At 40.6% G+C, this 21,302-nt stretch overlaps 2 protein-coding genes and 1 pseudogene across 2 annotated transcripts in view; all 3 read left to right on the top strand.

Annotated features, from left to right (window-relative positions):
* The window catches only part of LOC119742690 (condensin complex subunit 1-like), a 53,768-nt gene extending 43,183 nt beyond the window's left edge, over window positions 1-10,585 (top strand). The window contains exons 28-31 of the mRNA XM_038218853.1: window positions 1,349-1,532; window positions 2,237-2,366; window positions 6,500-6,754; window positions 9,731-10,585. Of these exons, the coding sequence (XP_038074781.1) occupies window positions 1,349-1,532; window positions 2,237-2,366; window positions 6,500-6,754; window positions 9,731-9,924 (763 nt within the window). The 3' untranslated portion in view covers window positions 9,925-10,585. The remainder of the gene's footprint in view (window positions 1-1,348; window positions 1,533-2,236; window positions 2,367-6,499; window positions 6,755-9,730) is intronic.
* Window positions 10,586-14,111: 3,526 nt separating this feature from the next.
* On the top strand, window positions 14,112-17,462 carry LOC119743297 (annotated as a pseudogene).
* LOC119743296 (transcriptional regulatory protein AlgP-like) lies at window positions 17,454-17,958 on the top strand (the record flags this gene model as incomplete). The annotated part of the gene is made up of 1 exon (XM_038219699.1): window positions 17,454-17,958. A coding segment is annotated over one exon (402 nt), but the record flags the coding sequence as incomplete, so codon positions are not given.
* Between the last annotated feature and the right edge of the window lie 3,344 nt (window positions 17,959-21,302).

Genomic DNA, 21,302 nt, shown 5'->3' with positions numbered 1-21,302 from the left:
TCTTGCCAAATTTTCTTGAGGATTAAGTCAGCATATTTTCCAGTTAATGCCACTGTCTTTACATGCGTTAATTCCCTGGGCATAATTTCCCATTATTTGCTGCACTGTTGTGTGTACATTCCACCGGTGTGTGCGCAATTACCGCCTGATCGATCGGCACGCGGCCGTTGTGTAGGCCTTAATTCGGAATAATTCCCCGGCAGTCTTAGCAAACTAATGGGCAGAGGTTGACGTAGAAACCATCCGTGAAGAGTGTACTTAAGATGCTTCCCAAGGTTTGGCAAACACCAAACAGATGAAACAAAAACATCTTGGGAAAGTGCCGTTCACGTATGTCCATACTGCAGCAATTTTTAACGGGCCGAGTTGAAAATCTGTGGGAACATTTGACCCCTGTGGGAGAATTGTGAATGATAATGTTGGATAATGAGTGAGATTTATGGGTTTTTATTTGTGGGACCTGGATAATATGTGGATGACATTAAAAGCGATGACATTAGTCAAGTTAAGCTGCTTGAGCAAGTAGTTATTAATTTCAACATTTTTGGTCAGTCTGTTTGATTTTATCTTTGAATTACCATTCTTTGCTGTTTGATAATAATAATAATAATTGAGATTACCGATAATGGGTCACTAGGGAGACATTCCCATGGACATTTGCACATTTTTCTCCCAACTTTAATAACCCCTTACCCCAATCTTACCTTTTCCAACCTCCACAAATGTTTGTAATTTTACTAATTGGACCACAAGCAATTGGTCTAGCCTATTTGCGACAGTAAAATTGTGCCTCTAAATAGGGGCTGAGACATTAAGGAGACATTGAAATGTCTCTCTAATTCCACATGTCTCCCAAATTCCACATATATGAAGTGTGAATTAAATTGTCCCATTTGTTGTTGTATCATACTATACACATGGGTACTTTATTGTACAGTGCTTTTAGCAAAATCAAAGTGATTTACAAAGAAAATGAAATGGAAAAGATCAAAAAGCTGAGTTCGACAAATTACTGCAACCTGCCCCACAACCTGCTCCACCCCTGCCCCACCCCTGCCTCACCCCTACCCAACCCCTGCCCCGGCCACCTCGCCCCAGCCCTGCCCTACCCCTGCCCTACCCCTGCCCCACCCCTGCTCCATCCCTGCCCAACCCCTACCCAACCCCTGCCACACCTCTGCTCCTTCCTTACCCCTCCTGACCACCTTGGTCCTACCCTCAGTCATTACCCTCTTTAATCAAGATACTTTCCTTCAAAAAAAATTCATTAAATATGCCTCCTGACTGTCATTGTCGGTGTGTCATTACAACGTCCATCAATTTGTCACCCCTGTCTCCCACCCTCCAGGACCGATCGACAGCCCCAGGACCTAGCCTTCTGCCTCGGCCTCCTCAACATGAGCGAGAAGTGCGTGCGTCGCCTGCAGGAGAACTTTGCCTGCTTTGCAGACAAGCTTCACGACGCCGAGGTCTACGCCTGCTTCACTTCCATCCTCTCCAAGGCCAAGAAGTTCTCCAAGCCAGAGACCAAGGTAAGAGATCTTTACATTTGTATGAACCCAGGTGTTTCCTAGCTGGGGTTTTCAAACACAATTTCCATTGTTTAGGCCTACTTTGGGATTTCTTGTCTGTTCAAAAGAGATTTATAAATCAAATCCCAAATAATTTTATCTACTTGCTTAATTTCTGTTTACTCTCTGAACTGTTTCACTGTGGTTTCGTTTGTAGCAATATAGTTGTGCTTTCTTTTTGTTTACAAATCAGGCAAAAACAAAATGATGTTACTCAATTTCCTCCTGAGTCCTGCGTTACATTTATCTGACAGTGTTTGTTTTTTATTATTAATTATAATTTATATTTAGACATAGAACTTTTCCTCAGATCAGACGATTTCCTCTTTTTTAGTTCTCTATTATGCCATTAAAATCTTGTGGAAAAAACCCACTGCAGAGAGTCTTGAAAAGCTTGAAATGTCCTTTCTATTCGTGAGCTCTCAGTCACACGCCTGTACATTTTTATGTAACTTGTGGAGGAAAATAAAACAGAAGTAATAAAATAGTCCGAAGTCAAATCTCAAGGAAAGGTAATAATTAATTTGAATAACATGTACCTAAATTGCGCCTGGATGATTTCGGGGGTTGACTGTTGATGATCTAAGATGACTTTTGGGGAAAAGATAACAACTCTGTCTGCCATTCCAATAAAACATTGTTCCTTTTCCTTTAAACTCTGGCAGGTGATGGTGGAAGACTTTGAGCAGAAACTGGCCGAGTGCCATGACAAAGGCGTGGATGACGTAGCCGTGGCAGACAAGGCCAGTAAAGCATCGGCTGCGGCTAAAGCTAAGGAGAACGGCGGCCGCTCGGGTGAGTGTAAACTGTAGAGTTGCATTCGAGTAACTTGAGTTGAGTCGGTCGCAGATTGCTTTTGTTGAGTTTGAGTCCAATTTACAAGTCGCTTGGTTTGAGTTCTAGTCAGAGTCATTGGTCATTTGATTGAATTTAAATGTAGTGGTATTGTTTTGTTTACAATATTTTTTTTTTTAAATGGTTTTGTCGGGTGAAGAAAGAAAAAAAAGGGACTCAAAAGTCATGAGTTCTAAGCCTAAGTACAAGTCCTGTGCCAAGGTCACTCGGGTTTGAGTCTGAAATTGTGACTCAAGACAAACTTAAATTGAGCCCTGGACGTGAGTATTAATATAACTGTAGTATGCACCCTGTCGAACGGTGCTCCTGCCAGGGAAGGTGGAAGGTACATGTATCATACGGAGTAACAGCGTATTTTGTGGAAGAGTAGTTTGAATATTTCAGATAAAAGTTCTTCCATGCCCTCAACTTCAGAGGTCTGAAAAATATCCACTGAGTTTAGTTATTTACATGTAATTGTTGGCCTAGAGCTCTTATAAATGCACTGGTTTTGTGTGTCTGTTAATAAGAAGATTTTTTAGCCAAGAGTTAATCTTGGTGAACCAATGTTCATCATATTTTCTTTACATTCAACAGATTTATCCTCTGAAAATCGCGTTTTACAAACTTGTTTGATGTAACTTGAAAGATTTCGTGGGGTTTTTTTTGGGGGGGGGCAATTTAATTCTTATTGGTATAGGGATCATGATCATCCCGTTTTACCAATAAAAAAAAATCTCTTTCTATTTTATCCATTTTCAACATACCCCGGATGCCACAGAATTTAATAAAACTGCACACGAATATCTCGTCACGGTGCCCCCTCCCTCAGCAAAAAATCCACGTATGTCATCACACATCATACATTTTCGGACTGAAATAGCATATTAAATACTTCCCCTGCTGGAAAGCATTTCAAAAATTTTGGGTTTATAATAAAATGCATGTGTTGCGAGAGATCTGTTTCATTTCATCCCGTGTTGTTGGCAGAAGTTCAGACTGAAGCTAATTCATAGTGTCATAAATAATAATTACTCTTTTCGCCCCAATAGGGTGACTTTCCCATAGACTTGTGCACAAACCTAAACTGTCACCTAACCCAAGTTTACCTTATGTTTTTTCCACGAAATTTAGTATTTATACTAATTGGACCATGAGGAATCGATCTAGATGGTTAGCGACAGCAAAATTCCTTGTCCTAAGGGTCGTTTTCATAAAAGGGCGACAGTTATTTTGTTGCCTCAATAAGGTGTATCGCCCTATTGTGGACGGAGTTCGCAAAACCTCTCGCCCTATTACAGTAATAGTAGTAGTAACCAATCTTATTAAAAGAAAAAAAAAAGAAAAAAAAAAGACCTAAGCTAATTCGTGGTGTCATTACAGGTATTTTAAAGAAATGTCCTGAACACTGTACAGCGTACCGGTACATGACATACCCCCCTAAAAAAAGAACAAAACTAAAAAGAGTACAGAGTTCATTCCATCAGAAGGATATCAATTTTTATGACTGCAAGGTGTGCAGTAGTCGTTATTAAAGGCACGTACATTTACAATTACCCGAAACTTACCTACAGATTACCCGAGAATATCCTTGCTCAAAGTGAAGATAGGACTGGTACCAAATACCCTGTGATATTACTCCACCTGAAATGGGAAAGTGTGCCCACGGGCTCAGTTTTTTTCCATGTGCTTTAAGCAGCGGAATCCAGTTACGAGACTCCAAATATTGTGCACACGTTTTCTCTGTTTTCTCAAAGTGTATATTATCCACATAATTCAAACGTCAGTTTTCAGTTTCAGTTCCAGTTCAGTTTTAAGTTTCAGTTAAGTTAATAAGATTTCGAGCAATTTTGTGCATTAAAATGCATAAAAAGCAAATGATATCATATACATACACGTACCTTTAAAGTCAGTTTTCCCCAGTCTCTGTCTTGATCATCAGTTCTCATTTGTTGAATAAGGTTGATGTATTGGAACAACGTACATCTCCATTTGCAATTTAATGGATTCAACAAGTAGTTAGGTCCAAGAATGTCGCTCGTTACTGTAATCGTGTCATTGTATAAATTTAGAATCCAAAGTGTGACATTTTTCCTGTCCCTGTTTCCTGGGCCCTTTGTCATTTTGCCAGTCAAGTATCATTAAGAATGACTTCAAACGATTGTGTTATTTGTTGGAAAGGCAGTTTGCTATTCATAATCCCTCTTGGAGGATGACTGCATTAAGGAGTGTTTCAGAATTATAAAATCATTGATGTCAGATGTAATCATGTAACATGGGTTGGACATTTTTTTTATAAAAAGACATTTGTGTAATTTTGGAACACAGCTCCATAAATAATAATAATAATAATAATAGTGGATATTTATAAAGTGCACGTATCCACCAGGACTGGTGCTCAAGGCGCTACATCATTATTACCCCTGCTCATTAGGCCCATGAAACATTCCAAATACCATCTCAGCTCCCTGGGGAGTATACAGCTCGATGCAGCCTGTTAGGCGCAAGGAAGCTAATTCAATCACAATAACCATCTCTGCCCTCACAGGTACCCATTTACTCCTGGGTGGAGAGAAGCAGTGAGTGACAAAGTGCCTTGCCCAAGGGCACATGCACCATGACCCCGCCAGGACTTGAACCCACAACCTGCAGCTTTACTCACAGACCACGAATCAGTGTCCTTAAAGACATACATGTAGTCCATCATTTGTAATTTGTGCATTTTGTTCGTTTGAAGCAACAAAAGTGTTCAAAATCTAATGAAGGATACTGAACTTGTAACCTGATGAAGTTTCAGCTCAGCTTCAGCTTTATATTCCGAGAAAAACAGCATTCTAGGATCTCAATTTCAAATCAAAAGTTGCTAAATCATGTTTTGAATTGTTTTGAATTGCAGCTTTACGCGATGTCGCGCACTGATCCGACGAATTATAGCAACCGCGCGCGCCTGTGCGTCGTGCCAATGCTTGCGCGCGCTGCGCCGAATAACAAAACGAACTACTAATTTAAATTTTCCTACGGTGCATCTTAAGACGCACCGTTGGAAATGCCTTCTTTTGTTGATTTCAAAGTGAGAGCTTGCCAGAAAGAATAATTTCACATGGAGTTTAGTCCCCTTACTATCTTTCAACCAGTATGTTTTTCAACAATAATTATGCCAGTTACTTTTTTGGATAGCTGCAAATGATGGACTATAGCTTTAAACACGAGGCCACAGCACTCCAGCGCTAACTCTTTTCTCATTCAAACATGATTTATATGACATGTTAGGAATGAGCAATGGAGGGATCGTATTACTCCGATATTAACAAATTGTTTGGTTTCAGTTTCTCGTTGACGTGACTAATAAGATGAAATGATAACAGAAATTAATGACTAATTGAACCGGCCCGAGGATTCCGGATCTTGTAATATAATGTTGTAGGCCTTATTGCCTGATGTTGCGATGTTTCTTTGTGTTCAGGGTCCGTAGAACATTCACAGGATATTTTATCATTCTTTATTGGATTTTACAGATTGAATACGGTATTGTCCAGAATTTATTTTTACTTGTAACTTTTGATTCTTTTGCTTTCATAATATTTTCTCTTCTTAATCCAACAAGATCCGACAACACTTTTTTTTCCCCTTTAAATTGTTTTGTTAATTATTATTATTAATCATTTCTGGTAATGAAACCAAGGATTCCTCACAAGCGCCCTAGGCACTGTAGCTTGCAAGCCTGAAGAAACAGGTGGAGAGAAGACAATGAGAAGAAGTAACAGGGTTTTTTTGGGGGGGGGAGGGGGTGTGATTTTTGTTTGCTTTTTGTTTTGTCAGGTTGTTTTCTTTTATTTTGTTGAGCTGAGCGGTTAGCAAGGATGTGTTTCGGATCCCTTTCAGCAAGTGCCACACTTCCATATTATTATCTGTAGAATATTGTGGGATTTAGCTGGGAGACGATTCTCATGCAAACAAAAACTAGAATTCTACCAACTCAGCTCATTTTGTATAAATCGCATTCCATATGTCATTCATGTTTACAAACTGTTGACAATAACTTCAGAGATAAGTAGTAAAATTGTTGGATTTTTTTGGAATCCTTGTCTCATCAGTCAGAAAAAGGAACACCAAGAGACGCGGCCGAGGCAAATCCTCCCTGGACAGCGATGAAGAAGACGATGACAACAATCAGGCCCCAGTAACCCCTGCCCCCTCCTCACGCAAACCCGGCCAGAAGGGGCAACAGACCACAGGGCAGAAGACCCGGGGGAAAGGCAGGAGGGTCCGGGCGGTGACATTCTCCAGCGACGAGGAAGAGGACAGTGACGAACTGTTTGAGGCAAACAGTGGGGAAAACGGAGCAAAAGGTAAGAATTTGATTTCTAGATCTCAAAACAAAATACTGAAATATGAACCCACATGTAAGAAAAGGACTTGGTGTTGTGAGGAAAATGGAACTTAAAGTGATTAGATATATTGAATTTCAGTGTAACCTTGTAAAAAAAAAAATCAATTAATAATTTTTTTATGATTTTGTGTTCAGCCAAATGTTCATAAAATTTGGACACTTCTGGAGAATGATGTCCTGGCTTAATTCATGACACGGATTTTGGCAATTCCTAAAACTGGTTTCAGTGTAATTGAATCAATTTGTCTACCTATTGAAAGAAAATTAAAGATTTGTTTTTCAATGAGCTCTTGTTACGTACCTTCTTGATGATCAACTTTAAATACCACAGATTCTTTTGTAGGTTTCTGATAAATAGGTCATGCTATAAATTTAGGGCCCAAAGTGTGAAATTTTTCCTGTCCCTGTTACCTTGGTGCTTTGTAATTTGCCATTGGATAGGTACTGCGATATTAATAGTCACTCTTGGAGGACGAATGCATTAAAAACTTGCATTAGAACGATAAAATTATAGATGTCAGATGTAACAGGGACAGACAAAAAATTGGACAGCAATTTTATTAAATGACCCAAATGGAAAACAAAGTATGTGGGTTATAAAGGAGCAAATTCTGGTGCTGATGCCACCGTTTCAAAATCTCCCATGCTTATTACGAGGTCATCATTTTAAAACCCTTTCATATCGATAACATTACAACATACAGTTGTGTCTAAACAGGGTCAAAAGATGTGAACAATCATGACCCCCAAAATTAATAATTCCCTCTCCAGTTCTCATTAGCTGAGAGCAGGTGTGTCTGGTTTGATGTGTCTCCGAAATCCAATTGACAGATGTGCACTGTCTAGGTCATCGCCTCGGTTCATGCTCCGGGCACCAGGCTAAATCACCCCTGGGAGATGGTTTCTACATCCCTTTTTTTTTTAATCTGTCTTATCACTGGATGAATGGTTTGGCCATCAAGACCCGATTCATGTTATTGAAGAAATTTGTTGGTAATGAGCTGGTCCTTCACGCATTAGTCCATCCATAACATAAATTGGGGCACGGTACACAGAAACACCAGTAATTAGGCTATCAAGCAGATTGGCAATCTTCCCGCGAAATGCCATGCCTGTCCATTACGCTCGGAATTAATCTGGTTTGACGGATTAGTTGCATCTTGGCTCGTGTCGCTTGGGTGTAATTATGGGCGGTGTTTACTGCCTTGGGAATTCGTTGGAACTCCTCTAAATGAATTGCTTCAGTCATTACACACAAAAATTGACCTTGTCTTGCCGGTCAGAAGCATATGTCACTGTTTTGTTTAAAGCTATAGTCCATCATTTGCAGCCATCCGAAAAGTAACTGGCGTAATTATTGTTGAAAAACATACTTGGTTGAAAGATAGTAAGGGAACTAAACTCCCTGTGAAATTTTTCTTTCTGGGAAGCTGTCATTTTGAAGTAATCAACGAAAGAAGGCATTTCCAACGGTGATTCTTAAGAAGCACCGTAGGAAAATTTAAATTAGTAGTTCGTTTTGTTATTCAGCGCAGCGCGCTCAAGTATTGGAACGACGCACACGCGCGCGCGGTTGTTATAATTCGTCGGATCAGTGCGCGACGTGGCGTATAGCTGCAATTCAAAACAATTCAAAACATGATTCAGTAACTTTTGATTTGAAATTGAGATCTTAGAATGCTGTTTTTCTTGGAATGTACAGCTGAAGCTTAGCTGAAACTTCATCAGGTTAGTTGCTCAGTATCCTTCATTCGATTTTGAACTCTTTTGTTGCTTCAAACGAACAAAATGCACAAATAACAAATGATGGACTGTAGCTTTAAAGGAATTTCTAATGGAAATTGATGCATGCAGTGAGTGAATGCTAAACTGTTCGCCACAGCATCAAATCAAACAGGGATGCGACAAACGGTTTCACTAAAGGATATGCATTAAAAGAGATAGCAAACACTTTGTGGAATTTTTTATTGTATGCATTAGTTGATGGCGTAAAGCATTGTATCGCCACTTTTTTTTCTTTTTCTTTTTTGCTTTCCAGTTACACGTGTATTTCAGTTGAGTTTGTGTCGCCAGTTGGCATGATGCAAACATCTCTGCGCTTCATAATTAATGCTTCCGCATCTAGCATGGCACAAAAGGCCCTTTTTTTGGCGCTGTGCCAGCTTAATCAGATTGCCTGCACTTACAATCGAGTCTGATGCATTGCCATGGTAACGCCGCATTCTCCTCTGCTGATGCTTACTGCCTAGGCAGTTTGCATCTATTCTCTCTCTGGAAAAAAATCAATTCAACTTGACAGTGGAGTTGATGTGTTCATTAACTACTGGTACCTGGAAAGAAGCGCTGTTATGTCTGCTTTTGAGAAATCAATTTCATGAAGCAATGGTATAAAAAAGAAAACCGAGTAAGGCCAAACAAAAAAATAAGTCAGTCTCTGGTCAGCGCGCGCGTCGATTTTAATCATGCGCGTCGATCTTTTTTTTTCTCCAAAATGTTCCGCGGTAGCTCCAACAGCGCCCTCTATTTCCGCACCTCCTCAATTTTTTTACCAAAGAGCACCAAGGAATGGGAAATTGCACCAAGGTAAATGATCGAGGACACCAATGTACATGAGGACACCAAAAAAGCAAAATAGTATCCACCTTGTCCGTACAATCCAAGCTTGAAGAAAGAAAAAAAAAAACCGCGTGGCCGCGTCAATTCCGGAACTTTGGTCTGACCAGAGACCGAATATTTTTTTTTTGGCCTAACCTTGCATTTTTTTTGCAGGTGTCTTGTCAAAAATATTGATCTCTCGATCAAGTTGCTTTACATGTACACAAAGTATTAACGTAGTATTGTTGTTTTTTTGTTATTTGGTCAATCTGAAATATTCAGTGATATAATTATTTTAAATTTCCATTTTATTTATTTTATTTGTGCAAATCTCTCACAGATTCAGCGTTTGACTCGGGTAACGAGAAGGCTCACAGTGACGCCGAAAACAAGGACCCGAACCCCACCCCCAGGGGGAAGGGCAAGACGAGGAAGCTACACAACCCGAGGGGAACCCCCAAGGGCACCCCCAAGGGAACCCCCAAGGGGAGCCCCGCCCCTTTGTCCCACCACAAACAGGTTCACGTTACCTGAGAAACTCATCATGGTCGTCTAGCAAAAAAACGCAACTACATCTACCCGTAAAATTTTAAAGATTTCTATATCGGCGGAAAGGCTTTTTTTTTTCAGGAGAATCACTGGCATTTGAAGAGGAGAGACCAATTTTGTTCTGGAGTTAATATCATTAACTTGTAAATATATTAGTTCGTAGTGGTTCATTAAGTTGATGAAATCAAATAGTGTTGTAATGATTTTCTTTAGTTTGTTTTTTGTTTGTTTGGGAAATTGGATTTTGGCTGATGTTTATTAGTATATTGATAATTGACATGTATCTTATTAACCATTTCATGCACCAAGTAACAGTCATTTGTAGCCCTTCACTACGAAACTATTAGAAGTGAAAACCATACACTGCGTTGGATCGATTCTCCTGAAAGGTGAAATTTGTCGTCATCTCTAAAATATTTCATATAAACAAATAATCGAAACAAAAGTCGTCTGTTTTTCTGGTAGGTGCCTGCCCTTATATAGTCTATGTAATAGACCATGGTGAAAAGCCATGGTCTATGATATGTGAGCAGATTAGCTGATAAATTATGCAAGACACCTCTTGACCTCTAGAGTTTGACCAATCAGCGGGCGCTTTCTATATCAGGTCGTCGGTCATTCACCCGTTATCGTGTCATAGACATGGTTAAAAAAACCTAGACACAGCAAACAAAGGCTGTGGTCACGCGCTACGTATACGCGCCAAGCTTGTCTAGAGTTTATAGATCTATGCCCAGCCGTTGTACTATATAACACTGCATTCGAATTGACCAATCAAACGTTTAGTCCTGATAGTCGACTCCGATTGGCTGAGGCGCGGGATCGCATAAATCTGCATGCTTAATAGATATATCAGACGTTAGACCGGAGACTGGGATCTGTGGACAACAGGTGATACTTAGATTAGCCCTTATAACACCTGCTAATGAAATTTTACATTTTTACAATTTTTTTTATATTCTCTTGTTTAACCCTAAAAGGGACGGGCTATTTTGATCATCTGTCAGCCGGGGGGGGGGGGGGGGGGGGGGGGGGGGGGGGGGGAATTCCGCCCCCCCCCCCCCCCCCCCCCCCCAAGATCTCAGCCATCTAGTGACGAAAAATTTTCAAACTCGGTACATGCATAGAACAACTATTCATGAACATACCCAAGAAATTTCATGACCATAGGTGCAAGGGTTTTGGAATTATGGCTAATTAATTATTCATATGTAATTTTGCTCTGTGTAGGCCTACACTACGTATATGGGGAGATTTAGTTTTCACGGCGCGCCGGAAAATTTTTCGCTCCGCTGTCAGGTTTTAAAGTTCGTGAAAAAGAATGTCAGATGGTCATATATCAGACATTTCCTTCACATATGTACACATTTCTTTCATCATTTGCAGACCTGGTTAAAATGGGAGCAAAAAAAAGTTATTTAAAGATGTTTGAAAATATTAATTTTGGCGATTACCCAACTATTTTGTTGGAAACAGTCATTTTGTAGATGTTTTGACTACTTTCGTTTACTTTCGTCTCCGCTTAACGTCAGAATTAAAACAAAATGGGAAAAAAGCGGCCTTTACAAATAACTTTGCTGTATGGCGGGGTGTTTAAAAATGGCCAAGTTGTGTTGGGTATAGGTACATGTACATGTACTGGTCAAATATCGTCATTTGTGCTATCGTGTTCGCCAAATCACTGAGGAATAAAACATTACTATGGAAATAATTCTCCAACGCATACAAACCGAAACCCAATATCGTTTTAGTGGAACACACGCTTACGAAAACAGCTAGCTATGCATCAACCATGTCGAAAAGCTTCTGAGTTTTCAAAAATGGACAGAATTTGATACCTCTCAATTTAATTTACATGAAATTGAGATGCATGGCTTACAATTTCGCAGTCGAAAGAAAATATAAAACCGAGGTCTTGTGAAACTCGAGTCCTGAATCGGGTCAAAACCACTGTTTCGTTCCGATTTTAAAAATGTAAAGCTCCAATTTGAGGTGTTTATGAAGAAGTTGTACAAATAAGCAAATCGACACAGATTGTAATGTGTATATTAAATGGCAGTACGCTTTTTTTTATACATGCAGGTAGAAAGGCACATTTCTAGTATAAAATAAGCACAGTTTTGTGTGTGTAATAAATAGTACGTGAAATAACACATGCCTGCAGTGATTTTCGAGTTCGATTTGTAGCATTGATTGATTTTCAAGATATGTACATGTAGATGGAAAAATAATCCCGTCTTTTATGAGCAAGAGATTTGGACGAAAACTTCAAAAGGCAACAGTGCTTCTATCGAACTGCATTCGTACTATGCCTACTTTAGGAAAGATGACATTTTAACATAATGAAAAGATAAATGTTTCAATGGATGAGCGTCTGATACAATGTGACAGCGTGTTAGTCTTAACCGCGTACGAGGGGGTAATAGTGTGAAAAACTATAAGACTGGGGGCAATATTATCTATTTGACTGGAGACTATCATCGATCATAGACACCATTACATCGTTCTTAATAGCTCCACGTACTGAGGCATGGAGTTTAAGCGAATGGATTTGAGAAGAAAAAAATAATAAAAACTACCACAGTCGTGCGAAATTATGGAACGCCTTGTCTTAACTTCGAATGTCAATGATTCAGATCTCAAAATGAAGGTGTCAACCGGATGGTTCCGTCGAGTGTGAAACATTAAAATCGCAGTTGATATCCCGAAATATTTGAATGCCTTAGTTGACCGCAGTTGATATCTCGAAATATTTTAATATGTTAGTTGACCGCGGTTGATAGCTCGAAATATTTTAACACTGCAGTTGATATCTCGAGATATATTTAATATGTTAGTTGACCGCGGTTAATAGCTCGAAATATTTTAACACTGCAGTTGATATCTCGAGACATGCATATTTAATATGTTAGTTGACCGCGGTTAATAGCTCGAAATATTTGTACACTGCAGTTGATATCTCGAGACATGCATATTTAATATGTTAGTTGACCGCGGTTGATAGCTCGAAATATTTGTACACTGCAGTTGATATCTCGAGACATGCATATTTAATATGTTAGTTGACCGCGGTTGATAGCTCGAAATATTTGTACACTGCAGTTGATATCTCGAGACATGCATATTCAATATGTTAGTTGACCGCGGTTAATAGCTCGAAATATTTTAACACTGCAGTTGATATCTCGAGATATATTATTATGTTAGTTGACCGCGGTTGATAGCTCGAAATAGTTTTACACTGCAGTTAATATCTGTATAGTTTCTTTTTCTAATAATCACCCTGCTACGCGAGCTATCTACACTACACATAATCCCAACAGGCGAATAACTGTTTTTCATGCAGGGTTATAAGTGCCGAGATCCCGCACAAAACCGGCTTCGTCTCCGCTCGGGCGTGAAGCATGTCATTTCCTGTTGACTACACAGATACCCCCAAGCGCATCATGCATCCACGAAGCCGTTTAAAGTGTTCATCTGTATAGTAATATAACAAATTCCTTATTTAAATTCTACGAAAGGATAAATTGCCGTCTTCGTATATCGAGAAAGATTTTGAAGTCCTCTCTTGCATAAACAACAACACCTTTCTGTGAGACATTTGGGAATGTCTGTCGATTGGAAAAATAAATCCACGGACGGGAATATTTTTAAGGAAATTAAAAACAGAACCCGTGTGTTATGCAAACGCGAAAACGAAAGGAGGATTTGTGTTATTGTATAATTCAGTACGTGGATTTATTTAATCGCCTAATTGAATGAAATCTTGGAATATGACGTCAGTGGAATTAATTAGTGTCCTAAAGCCGTAGGCCTAATGCTATCAAAGGTGTTTAAAAAACGAAAAGTACACTAATTAAAACCGTAATCCACCGGTTTAGGCCTATATGCATACAGTGTTTCTTTTTTTTAATCACTCGGGAAAAACAAAACGTTTCAGGGCCGTAATGCACTGAGCACAAGATGCATTTATGTAACTAGAGTTGAAGTTTTTTTACATAAAGTTTAGGTAAAAATCGGTCCCTTCTTGCTTCAAAAGGCAAAATGTCATACAGTTTGTTAAGAGGAGATGAATGTCGTATACACGTAGTTAAGATACCTTTTTTTTTAGAGCACAATTGGCCGAATTTTCTTAATAGCATTATATATTTTCTTGCGTACGTTAATTCGACATGCAGCTGAGGGTTTGGGTTTTTTTAAAGAAAAAGTTGGCTACCTGGGTGAAATTTTGTAAGGACCTTTTCTAAATTCCGTGTCACTGCCATACTGACTCAATCATTTCACCAAGTTTCTTGAATTCGGCATGGCAAAAGAGCACGGCGTTTGATTAGAACCATTCATCAGATCGGCAAATTTAATTCGGCACGGCACCGTCCCAATGGCTCGACAGGGCCTGCAGTGCTACTGCCGTTCCGAACGGCAGTTGTACGTTCCTGTTCCACCCCCCCCCCCTCCGAAGTCAATTTATTTAATACGAAGTTGGGGCGAATATTTCACGAATGAGAATGCTCACGGCAGCATCTCTATACATGTATATCGCGTCCGCAATGCCTGCTGTTAATTTGTCGTGAAGACGGCACAGAAACTGCAAGAAGCTCGGAGGTTATTTCAATAATCTCAATCATAAATTGGGTGCATTATTTGGACTTGTTAAGAGGAAAACTTGTGTTTTAGTAATTCAAAAACAGGGAAGCAAGTCCTGCGATTGCCTGATTTTATCCCCAACCCCCAATTGTAAATTCCTTTTAGCACCATAGTGATAGGCCTACATGACGTGTATTCCTTCCTACCTCAGATTTTAGGCAAAAATATCAGTGCCCACTTACATCCTTGCACTTATGAGCCTATACCAAGCAAACTATAGCAGCTCCGCGAAACACGTCAGGCAAACTGGTTTAGGCAGACACAAACTGATGTTTGCTCAACAAGAACATATATACTTCGCATAACTTTTTCTCAGCATCTGATAAAAGAAGTCCCCCGTTAAGAAACAAGTGAATGTAAGATTAAAGGGTATCAACAAAAACAAAATGATATACCGTCTGACAATATCAAACCTCCATTAGTCAGAACTATGAGGTCCCTCTAGAGGAGCGAGGGCCATTACAAAACTTCTGACCAGTAAAAACCAAACCGGAATGTTACATAACCGAAAATGCCACGGTCACCAAATGCGTAAGCACCAGCAACAGTCCACGTGGAAACGAACTCACGTTCACCCTTTAGGACCTACAGGTCAATTATTTTCATGATTTCACACAGGAAAATTAATCTTGTAGTTGACCACTCGGTATAAGAAATGATATTGCCACGTGTGTACTGGCCTTGGTAGGGTGTCCAGCACGGAAATTGATTGTACAATATGCAACTGACTTGTACTTAGCCACACCGCAGGCGAGCACAGTACACTGTTACGGGCAAGTTACAAAATTAAACTTTGCCAGTAATTTGCGCCATGTAACATCTGCCCTTGAAATGCCCAGCAGGCATTTCGTATCAAACAAATTCAATCTGCCTTTGATTTTTTTTTACATTTCATGTTTTCCCCGTTGGTACAAGTTATAATTATTTGCGTTTCCGAGGCGAGGTCGTGTATATAACAACGCATTATCGCCGCCGATGTGTCCGTAGTTTTCCGCGGCGAGTTGCAATTTCCTCCGGATGCGGATCAGGCGATCTCTCCGAGTCGATCGGATCTTCAGTGACGTCACTGCGGTCACATGACCCCGCATGCCTTTTGATTGACAACTCAAACACGTGCACGCACCTGGTACGTTTTGTAAGCGTTCTTGCGCGCGACAATCGGGCACAATCACTGTTACAAAATCGGAAGTTCACAACGCGTAGACCTATCTATTATAATTATATGATGTGTTTGATAAAACAAAATCGATGACAGTTTATTATCTTTAAAAAGTACATTCGCTTAACCTGGCGATTAGTCATTAATCATTTTGGTATCAAAGATGCCTTTCAGGCATGAGTTTTTCAGACTTTTGTCTGAAATCAGACTTTTTGAATATGAGAGAAAGACATTATCAGTTTAGAAAGAAATGCATCTTTCAGACCTTTCATCAAATTTTCAGACTTTTTTTAAATTGACAATTTCATCCCTGATTAATTAAAGCAGTGTTTCCATACGTGCGTCTGTTGCGTTTTTCAGTTTGGTTTATGAGAGCGTGCTGAGATTTCCCGTGCTGAGTTTACCTTCCCAGCAAAAGTGCAGAAGCGACCCTTCTATATAAACACACATAAATTAAAGTGAAATCAATCAATTTGCCGTACAGGTGTCCTTGTTTGTTAAACTGCATGCATAATAACATGAACCGAGTAGTAAAAATAGGGAATTGATTTTTTCCCCGCAGGGCAAATCAATAATTTATACCACAGAAAAATAGTTCACGGAATTATTGGAGATCGTGACTGCTCACAACTTAAGTCAGGCAATCCCTTCGTTCCCCAGTTTACATTAACATTGAATGGATTTCGGAGAAGTCAGAATTCAGAATTTCAATTGCGGCGCCACCATTGTGTGCCATAATCATCCAATCAACATTATTTTCATTCAGAGAGCCACTTCAACAAATCTGTTAACTCGCTGACTAGCCATCCGATCACAACAAAATAATAGTCAGTCGCCAACCAAGTCTCGAAATCTGCCAGCTGCGACCAACAGAATAATTAGTTATCCAGCTGATGGCCGAAAAAAGGCAGCAGCCATCTTGTCAGTAGTATGAAATATCAGGTCTGTGATTCAGCTAAATGAGCCAACAAGCAAGCATACAAGCCCAATATAGGCTGGTCAGATAACCAACCAGGTACTAGGTCAACCAATTACTGAACCCACCAAGTAGCCAGCCAGCTTGCCTGTCATCCAACCAGCCAGCCACTGCCAGCCAGATGGCCTGCCAGCAAGCGGCCACTCAACCAGCCAGCTTGCCAGCAATCAAGCCAGCAGCCAACCAGTCAGCCTGCCCGTGCCAGCCAGCCGCCAGCCACAACCAGCCAGACAGCCTGCCAGCAAGCGGCCAGTCAACCAACTAGCTTGCCAGCAAGCAAACCAGCGGCCAACCAGCCAGCCTGCCTGCCAGCCAGCTGCCAGCATATCTGCCAGCCAACCAGCCAGCAATCAACTAACTGGCAAGGCGGGTATCCAGCCTTCCTATCGGGTCAGACAGACAGCCAGCCAACCATCCATCGGGGAGCCAGCAAGCCTGCCTGTCAGCCAGCCTGCCTATCGACTAGCCAGCCAGCCATCCAGCCATCAAACTACCAGGCAGCCATCTGACCAGCCACTGACAGCCAGAGAGCCAGCCTGTCTGTCAGCCAGCCAGCCATCAGCCTGCCAGGCAACCAGCTAACCAGCCACTGACAGCCAGGGAGCCAGCCTGTCTGTCAGCCAGCTAGCCAGCCAGCCATCAGCCTGCCAGGCCGACCATTTAATCAGCCATCCAACGAGCCAGCCAGCAAGCCTGCCTGTCAGCCAGCCTGCCTGTCAACCAGCCAGCCATTAGCCTGCCAGCCAACAAGCCGGGCAGCCAGCGTGCCTGTCAGCCAGACAGCCAACCAACCATCCATCGGGGGAGCCAGCAAGCCTGCCTGTCAGCCAGCCTGCCTGTCGACCAGACAGCCAGCCAGCCATCCATCAGACTACCAGGCAACCAGCCACTGACAGCCAGGGAGCCAGCCTGTCTGTCAGCCAGCCAGCCAGCCATCAGCCTGCCAGGCAACCATTTAATCAACCAACCAGCCATCCAACGAGCCAGCCAGCAAGCCTGCCTGTCAGCCAGCCTGCCTGTCAACCAGCCAGCCATCAGCCTGCCAGCCAACCATTTTACCAGCCAACCAACAAGCCGGGCAGCCAGCCTGTCTGTCAGCCATCCAGCCAGCCATCAGCCTACCAGCCGACCAGATAGCCAACAAGCCGGGCAGCCAGCCTGCCTGTCAGCCAGCCAGCCGTTAAACGAACAAACAAATTAACTAACCAACCAAAAAGTATCCCGTTTCACATGCTCAAAAACGTAAACATTTCTCAGTATGACTATTCGAGTGAAATTTCGTATTGCAACCCTTATTCTAAGTACTTAATGAGAAACAATAATTAAACGGAAAGACCGCAAAACCGTTCTACGTAAACTGTTTGCACCAAAATATTTGTGAAAAATTTCAATAATACTCAAAGAGAGATATTACATTTTTTCCCTATTCGTAAACAATAGTTTAGTTAATAATTAATTTTAGTCCCAATAGATAAACGAAATAGGTCGATAATTAATTCCATACCAAACTGACATCCTGTCTAAAAAATAAAAAGAAGGAGGAGAGGGTATCTTTGCATTTTTACCCCAAAAGGTTTGAAAACAGGAAACGTGCTTTTTGTGTCACAAACAAATTGAACAATTTGGTTGCCCGTGCCTCTAAATGCTTGTTATTGTGTGTTCGCCATAACATCAAATAATTTCTAGGTGATGCTATTTTACCACGACTGTTAATGTTATACAATATTTAACGCAAGCATTTTCTTTTCAAACTGCTGCCGTGTTTCTGGGTCGCGTTATTGTATTCCAAACAAAAAACAAAATTAGCTTTCAAGCGTTATATTTTTGCTGGCTTGAATTTCTTTATGCAATGCGGTGCCGCCGTATTTCAGAAGCTCTATCGAAAAGCCAAGCCTTCGGGCTGGGAGTTTATAAACTTGTCGGTCCCAAGTGTCCCCAGTGCACTCAGAATGTAATCTCAGATGAGAGAAATAATGATTTAAGAGAAAAAAATTCTTAAATGGATACGAATAGACATTGGAGAGAAGTAGGGGAACAGTATTAGGCGTCCCCCATCCCCCCACAAAAAAATGTCTACTCGCCCCCAAGAGAGATGTTAGTTTGTTCCGTAGTACAACTAAGTATGCAACATCAACTGCGGACACGTACAATTTTAACTATTTTCGTTTCTGACATCGTTATTTTAACCTAAAAGTTCGGCACCACCCCCACCCCCCCCCCATTTTTCTGCCATTTTGCACACAAGTCATGCAAGAACAATATTCACAGACCCACTTCCTTGCAACCGACGATATTTTTCAATAGAATTTTGATAGCAGAAACGACGGCTCAAAAATTAAGGAGACAAAATTGTTTTCGTCAGAATTAGAAGTTATACCTTAGGGAGACACCGGACATTAGGGAAACGTTTCAATGTCTCCTTAATGTCACAACTCTAATTTAGAGGCAACATTTATTGCTAGACCGATTGCTGTATAGATAAATATACCAAAATTCGCGGGGGTATAGGATAAGGTAATATGTGGATTTTAGGGTCATGAAAATTTGAAATTCTTTGTGCACATTCCAATGGCAATGCCTCCTTCATGTACCATTCTCGGTAGAAATAATTTCATGATACTTTCGACTCAAACTTTACATTGTGCTTTTTCAATAATAAATAAGCCAATTTTGAACATTTTGTCGACATTTCGCATATAACTTTTTTAAAGAAAAAAAACCGAGGAACATATTACGTTGATGGAACTAACTTCACGCACCGCACCGATGCACACGTTCTCTGCAGATCGAGATATAAGTAATGAACGCACAATGCATGAGACGCCAATTCAATGGCGGGCAATTGAACTGAGCTTTTGGCTTCGGATATCGCTCAGTGGTTGCCTACCTAACCGTTGCCATGGTAACGGAGCGGACGAAGTTGACAATGTGCCCCGCGGGAAGGAGGGTAGGAGGGGGAAGTAGTCATGTTGTGCTATGGGGGTGGGGGACATGGATTGTCTCGCTATAGACTCATCCACACATCATGATAGGAAAAAATATCCCATGTCATAATGTGGTGATTACTTTCGCATCAGCAGTCGCATCGGTAACTCGGTATGACGATCAATGAGAAAAACGTTTCAAGACGAACGAGCTTCTAAGAAAGAGATTTCCGGTGTTATAAGCGGTCTTACATTTAAAATGCAGCAAATGCGGTATAATTTATGACGATCAATGAGAAAAACATTTCAAGACAAGCAAGCTTCTATAAGAAAGAGATTTCCGGTGTTATAAGCAGTCTTACGCATAATCAATGCTTTTCCAAATAAATCTATTCAATTTCGTGGATTGCTTCCTGCGCTGGTTGGGAAAAAACACTATATTTTGGACCGAATTGGCACTATTTGCACCGCGCTCTATTTATGCTCTGTAAACACTGTTGTGTATAGCTTTTCATCGTGGACTACGCGCAAAGGCTCACTGCGTTTCTGGCTTTCGAAAATCATCAGTTTGGAGCGAAATTTAAAGAAATATAATATCCTGCAACAAATACAATATATGTGCAGGCCTTTATACAATCTTTAAAAAGTGGTTTTAAGTGGCGCGCTCCAATTCAGAAATTGCGCACACTATTCAGAACGAATTGGGAGCGTCCCGCTCTTAATTAAACGAAAGTTGAAAGAAATTAATTAATTGATTACTTGTCGTGGGCGAGTTTGTCGTACAATGTCTCATTCGAAAAGTCGTGATTAATTTAATGCTAGAAAATTATCAATTCAATTTGAACAACTATTTTTTTCAAGGTGTGACACACCCAAAAAGCACGTATAACTTTAAATTTATTAAACAGAACCTATGTTTCTGGATGCCACGCTCAAAACGCACGGGCGGTATATCTTTAGGATGCTAATGGGTTCAACGTTTACTTCGGATACATTGCATGAAGACAATGATTAATTTACCAAATTGAAATTCATACCAGTAGATTGGAACAGGAGAATTGACTTTCTACATCGGCGTCCTACCGCCAGATTCAATTTTACTGCTTGATCAAACAATGTGAAGTGATTGGAATCTTAAATCATGGAGGCAGTGAAAGCCAGCTGTGCTTAAGATTTTAAGAGTAATTTCGTGATTGTACTGTGCTCTGGTTTTTTGGGGGTTTAATATCATATTGTTTGGTCCACTTTTGCAGAAATGTGGACATAAATTATCAATCTTAGGCTGCTTTCATTTACTTTAGTGTACAGGTGTCAGTCAGTCTTTAGGTCAATATTTCTTATCGGATTGCGTTGCTCTTGGGCAAGCGTCTTTTCAACAATTAATTTCTTGTAGGGTTCCTTTAATGCGTGTTATACTCTTTGAACTATTATGACAAAGAAGCACACAGCTGCCATTAGATGTCGGTTTTCAATGTTCAATTAGGGCTACAAATAACCGTGGACCATTTTTTAAATTCACAATTCCTTAAAAAAAAAAAAAGATGGAAGTTTCCGCGCCATTAGTTTCCATGGTGACGACGTAACCGTCAAATTTGGCAGGAAAGTAATCAGACTTAAACAAAAAAGCCACATGTTTTTAGTAACAATTATTGACTTGAAA

Source organism: Patiria miniata, unplaced genomic scaffold (genome assembly GCF_015706575.1).
Source record: "Patiria miniata isolate m_02_andy unplaced genomic scaffold, ASM1570657v1 HiC_scaffold_6, whole genome shotgun sequence".
Lineage (NCBI taxonomy): Eukaryota > Metazoa > Echinodermata > Asteroidea > Valvatida > Asterinidae > Patiria > Patiria miniata.
Note: the sequence above shows the minus strand (reverse complement) of the source record. Positions and strands in the feature narration are given on the sequence as shown.